General features: G+C 33.5%; 1 protein-coding gene across 1 annotated transcript in view; it reads left to right on the top strand.

Annotated features, from left to right (window-relative positions):
• Positions 1-5,517, top strand: part of KLHL1 (kelch like family member 1) — a 194,315-nt gene that overhangs the window by 31,399 nt on the left and 157,399 nt on the right. Inside the window, exon 3 of the mRNA XM_009281714.2 lies at positions 2,307-2,503. Within this exon, the coding sequence (XP_009279989.2) occupies positions 2,307-2,503 (197 nt within the window). The remainder of the gene's footprint in view (positions 1-2,306; positions 2,504-5,517) is intronic.

Below are 5,517 nucleotides of genomic sequence, written 5' to 3'. Positions count from 1 at the left end.
TTAAAAGTCAAGCTATAATATATTCACATTCTCAGGTATCCCCGAAGCCACTGTGTGTTTCCTCCCTTGATTAATGTGTAAGGCAGAAACTTCACTCTCTTCCATAGAAATGTGAAGGATCTCCTTCAAAATGGTCATGTTGGTTACATAAAGAAATATGTAATTTATAAAAGAGATAATAATTTTCATTGACTTAAACTTTTTTTAATCCTACTAGTATCCAAGTTTTCCTTACAGATAATGGAAAATATCTTCAATTTGAAAATAAACAGGTTGATGTGGCTTCAACTGTTTCCTTTGGGTTCTTCTCCTAAGGACGCATTTAGTGATAAAAAGCCAAACTGTGACATTATTACCTTCCTTCATAAAGGGTGGTGATTCTTTCTAATCCTTATGTCATTCTGCAAACGTTACCTGGATCAGCTTTGTAGGGCCTGAGACTTCTTTGAGCCTGTTGTTGAAAAATAAATAGCATATAAGAAAAGGAGATTTAAAACTCCATTTTTCTAATTTTGTTTCCATCAGCACATTTCTCGGTCAATCTACTTTTCTCAGCTGTTTTGCACATTTTTATTTTTCTTCCTTCTTGTACTGCCATGATCAGTTTTAACCTGAAAACAACTGTCTTTTTATAGCTTCCACATGACACAGTGGAACTATATTCTAGATAACGAGTAGTGTGTTGAGACAGTGGTTACCTGCAAACAGGCAGCAAATGCGGGACTGTCATTGATAAATATATGGACCAGCCAAGAATCAGCTGCTGGGTGTGCCTTCTGACCACATTGCGTAAACGCATGGTGGACAGAAATGATGAGAAAAAGTCAGATAACATAAAGAGAAACTCATGTGACATTAATAGATGCATAAAAATAAGCAGAGGAAAACTACTGAAATTATGCTGTGTACTTGATCTGATGCTCTAACACAAAAAAGTGTATTAATATAGTAAAGTATAACTTCCCAGTTTCCATCTTATATTAAAAGCTCCAGATACAGTGGAAGGAGAAAAGGTCAGATCTTCGGTGCTATGTTTATTATATTTTGGGTTTGGTATTGCAATATAAAACAGCTTTTCTTTTCAATGGCATTCTGTTGTGAAGTTGAGGATTTTAGAACTGCTCAATGCCATGTTATAGAACTATTAAGATTTGTAGATTTCTCTTTATGTGACAACAAATACAAAATTTGTGTGGGGAAGAGAGTGAGTTTATCTAACAGTTGAACTACATCACTTTGAACAGAAAGATCAATATACCCTTAATCCTCTTATAGTTTGAAAAGATTTTTTCAAGAACAGCAAAATAAAATCAGAAGTGCTAGTTTCTTACAATTTATATTATATTTGCACATTTTAATTTCCTATTCTTTTTTCCAGTTCTCCAAGACATCCCTGTGATCTCTAATGTATAGTTTCTTAAGTTATTAATGTAAGAGATTTGTAAGAGATACTAATGTAAAAAAAAAATCATTTAAAAATGATAGGTTGGGGTGGAGCATGATGACAAGAATGACACTTATTGCTCACTAAAAGAAATTATTTTTTAAGTTTTCTTTGTTCTATTTTACCTTTTATTAAAAAATGTATCAGTCTGCAAGAGAGAGATAATGATTTGTGAAATTACAAAATTAAGTCCAATATAAGTATTAATTAATGGAATATAAATATTATGCATCCATATATGTTCTTTTAGCTAATATAAAGTCTTTTACAACAACTGTATGCTGTGAGAGGCCTGCCATACGTTACATAGATAAAATTAATCCCAAAGTCACATTACAAATAAGCAACACGAAGTTTGAAGATTTTAAGCCCTATTTTGAAGACATTTTAATGGTTTTAGTCATACTACGTTAGCCAGTTATTTCATTCTTTGCAGGGAGGTAAGCTGTGAGTTTTGCTCTGTACCACTAAAGATAATGCAAATTTTATCACCAATTTAATTGGGGGAAAAAAAAAAAAATCACAGCCTGGTTGGCATCCAGATACTTACTCAGAGTTTAGTCTCATTATAGAAACAAAACCAGTATTCCTAAGTCTTCTCTTCCTTTCCACACTTTACAGTCTCTCTTTGTATCCCTATTATATAGTTGAATTAGTAGTAGTTTAAAAAGAAATGTTTCTAATACTGTAATGTTCAGGTCACTGAGGAGTCCAGTCGGAGAGACTAATCCTCCTTCTCTTCACTTTTTCTGTAGAGTTATTTATATAGAGCTAGGATTATTTATAAAAGATCTTTTGATACTGCATGTTTCGTAAATACCAAGTAAATAAGTTTGCACATGTAATCAATCCTTTTTTTTAGGCTGCCTGGAATTGAAAGAAGACACCATTGAAAATCTTCTAGCAGCTGCCTGCCTGCTCCAGCTCCCACAAGTAGTAGAGGTTTGCTGCCATTTTCTAATGAAGCTTTTGCACCCATCCAACTGTTTGGGAATACGAGCATTTGCTGATGCGCAAGGATGCACAGAGCTTATGAAGGTGGCTCACAACTACACCATGGTAAGGCAGTTTTAGAAGATCTAAATTATGATCTTGTGAATCCTCTGTATCTTCTGTAAGTAAAAATACTGTGTTACTTTTCTGCTTGAAATAATTCTGTACTTCTCTGGAACTTTATTTCATAAGTGGCCCTTTTGAAACCATAGGAGTGGTAATTCCTCTCAGCTTCAGTGAAGTTACGAGAATTGGCTTGCTATGATGAATGCACTGTCTGCTGAGTCAGCACAGTATATGCCTTAATTAGATGCATGTTCACATAGAGGTGATAATAGTAAAGAGTATCTGTAAGTCCTTAGAGTACTTTTTAATCACTGTTCCTTTTTGTTTAGCTTTAGGGAATCTTCGTAATTGTCATTGTTCTGCACGGCAACAATATCAAGGGAAGTTTTGGGGGTTTTTTTTGTCAAGAATTATCCCTCCTTTTATTCATCTGTGAAGTAGATTAAGACAGAAAGTTGAGCACATAAAGAATTTTATCTGACAATATTTTAAATTTTTCCAGTTATACCTGACAGAACAGGTATGGCATTAATATTAAAAATTAATCAGAATCAATGAAGCAAAAATATGCTACTTAATCAGAAACTAAATCATACTGGTAGCCATTTGATTCTGCATAGTTTGACAAAATTAAAAACATCTGGCTCATGAAATTAAGCTCACATAAAGAGTAGGTTACATATAATTTCTGAGAAATAATGGTCCCTTAAGGTCTATACTGAAATTATTATTGAAGTAATACAGCAGGTTTCAATGAATCTGCTTTGCTTGTCCAGCAGTTATGTCCTCATTTTATTTATTCTTTTCTGTAACTAATACCATATTGTAATTCACAGGTTTAACTGTGTTTTTCTTACCACTACAGCTCAAGTAGTTATATCCATTTTACACTTACGGAGCTAGTTCTGTGGCTGGTTTTAATTTTCTCTGTATTTAGACATCTAAAATGTAGTTTTCCAGGTCCAAGCTAGTCAGTTTAACCTTCTTCTGTCAGTGGAGAGAAATCAGCTGTCAGAGCAGAATTCATCTGATCTACCTTAGAATGAGATTGCATTAGAAGTGAACAGGTATGGGTTGAATTGAAAAGTACAACCTTTTTATCAATATATTTTTTAGATTTATGTATTACTTTGATTTTTGGGGGGTGAAAAGCAATATAATGAACATTTAATTTTTTTTTTTTAAACTAATAAAAACCTTGAGTTTAAAATTTTCTCATCATTCTTTAAAACAATTTATTGAAAGATTTTTTTGTTGAATTAAATTACTCATTATAGTACATTTGAAGATTTGTGGCTGATACATATCTGATGTATCATAAAGATCTGTTCCCATTTCTAAGATATTAGGTATATTATATAATCTATTATTGTTTTTAATGCTCAGGCCTAAAATCTGAATTATGTGTAATGGGAAAATCACCAACAAAAGATGTTGAATCAAAAAGGAAGTCAGTTGTAATTAATAAGCAAGCTCTGATGTAACTACATTTGCAAGCATGTACAATAGTATTTCTCTTTGCTAGAAATACAAATAATCACATCTATTCAACTATGCAATTACAGTATTTTTTCTGTACATGATTAAACTTACAACCCAGTGAAAACATAGTCCTAAAAGTTAAGCTTCATAGTGCATGATATTTTCATAGACATCGTGTTACTGCGTTTAAGCATGAGGCAGCTCACATGTATTTGATTTACTGTTTTGTGTTAAAGGGTGTGGATGAGCAGTTGTAAGTGGGGGAAGGGTGCCTTATCGTCTGTCTTGACTACAACACTCTCGATCAGAGAGAACCTACATAAGAGAAAAGTGATTATTTCTTCTACACGCATGCATAACCAGGAAAAACTTCTAGAGTGCAAAGACGATACCCTGGAGAGTGTGATAAAGGAACAGCAAACAGAGGCCTTGTAATGTGAAGAAAGGATAGGAAAGTGATGAGCAGAGCAAAGAGCAGATGCATAGTCTCTGAGGTGATGGAAGGCATTATTTTTTCCTTCAGACTCCAGGGAAATAGTATGGACTGTGATGAGAGCAAACCTAAAGTAGGGCAAGGGGGAGTTTGTTAACAAACTCCTCCTGTCTTATGCAGAGGATTTGAGGGGAAGCCCTCTTTAAAAAAGGATGGGGAAATCCTTGTTTTAAAAAAGTTCTTATGCTTTCAGGAGAACTTCAAGGCCCTTTCTTTAAAGCTTTTCAGGGGGCTTTCTTTAAGAGTTGCAAGTGATGTATCTCAAATTCTGGTTCTGTGAATCCTCTTCCAAGGTATCATTGCAAAAGCTCGTTTGTTGTGAACAGGAAATAATGGTACTCCCTCAGCTCTGGCGTATTGTGTGGTCATTTGCTTGTAAAAAATTACCATTCTTTGAAAGCTAGAGAAAATAAATACCTTAAGAGGTTTCTGATATGAAGGCAGAATAACAGATTAATGAATGCAACTTTCAAAGTTTAGGTGTTTCTGCTTTCTAAAGAAAAATAATTTTTCTCCATGAAAATGTGAAACATAAAACTAGTGAAGTGAATTTTCCTTAGCCAATTGTCTTAAATATTTACTTAAATTATTTCTCATATAAATAGTGGAATTGTCAGAAAATTAATGTCTCTGATATATGAAAAGGACTTATAGGGAGAAAACTTGGGGGGGAGGGGGAAGCTTTGACATCATTTGAGAGAACTCTAACAGCTTTTGAAGAATGAAATAACATGATTTCTTTCTGCACTTTCTTCAATCTTTAGAAATACTGAGTTTCTGGATATTTAGCACTATAGTGCCAGAGTCTTTTAGTAATATATCAGTTCAGTGAATAGGGAGTTATAGCTGACTATCTGAATAGACAGTTCTATAATGCTAATCGTCATAACAAATATTTTTTTAATAGAGTACAAATAACGAAGCTAAATGAAGTAGATATACTTGTCCCCAAGGTAAAGAAAAAATGAAGGTAATGACTGAAATTATATACCCTTCATCTTGTTCTTTGCATCTACAAAAATATCTACTCTATATTAAG

This window comes from Aptenodytes forsteri, unplaced genomic scaffold (genome assembly GCF_000699145.1).
Source record: "Aptenodytes forsteri isolate BGI_AS27 unplaced genomic scaffold, ASM69914v1 Scaffold51, whole genome shotgun sequence".
NCBI classification, from domain to species: Eukaryota; Metazoa; Chordata; class Aves; order Sphenisciformes; family Spheniscidae; genus Aptenodytes; species Aptenodytes forsteri.
The sequence above is the reverse complement of the archived record's forward strand: the minus strand, read 5'-3'. Positions and strand labels throughout refer to the sequence as shown.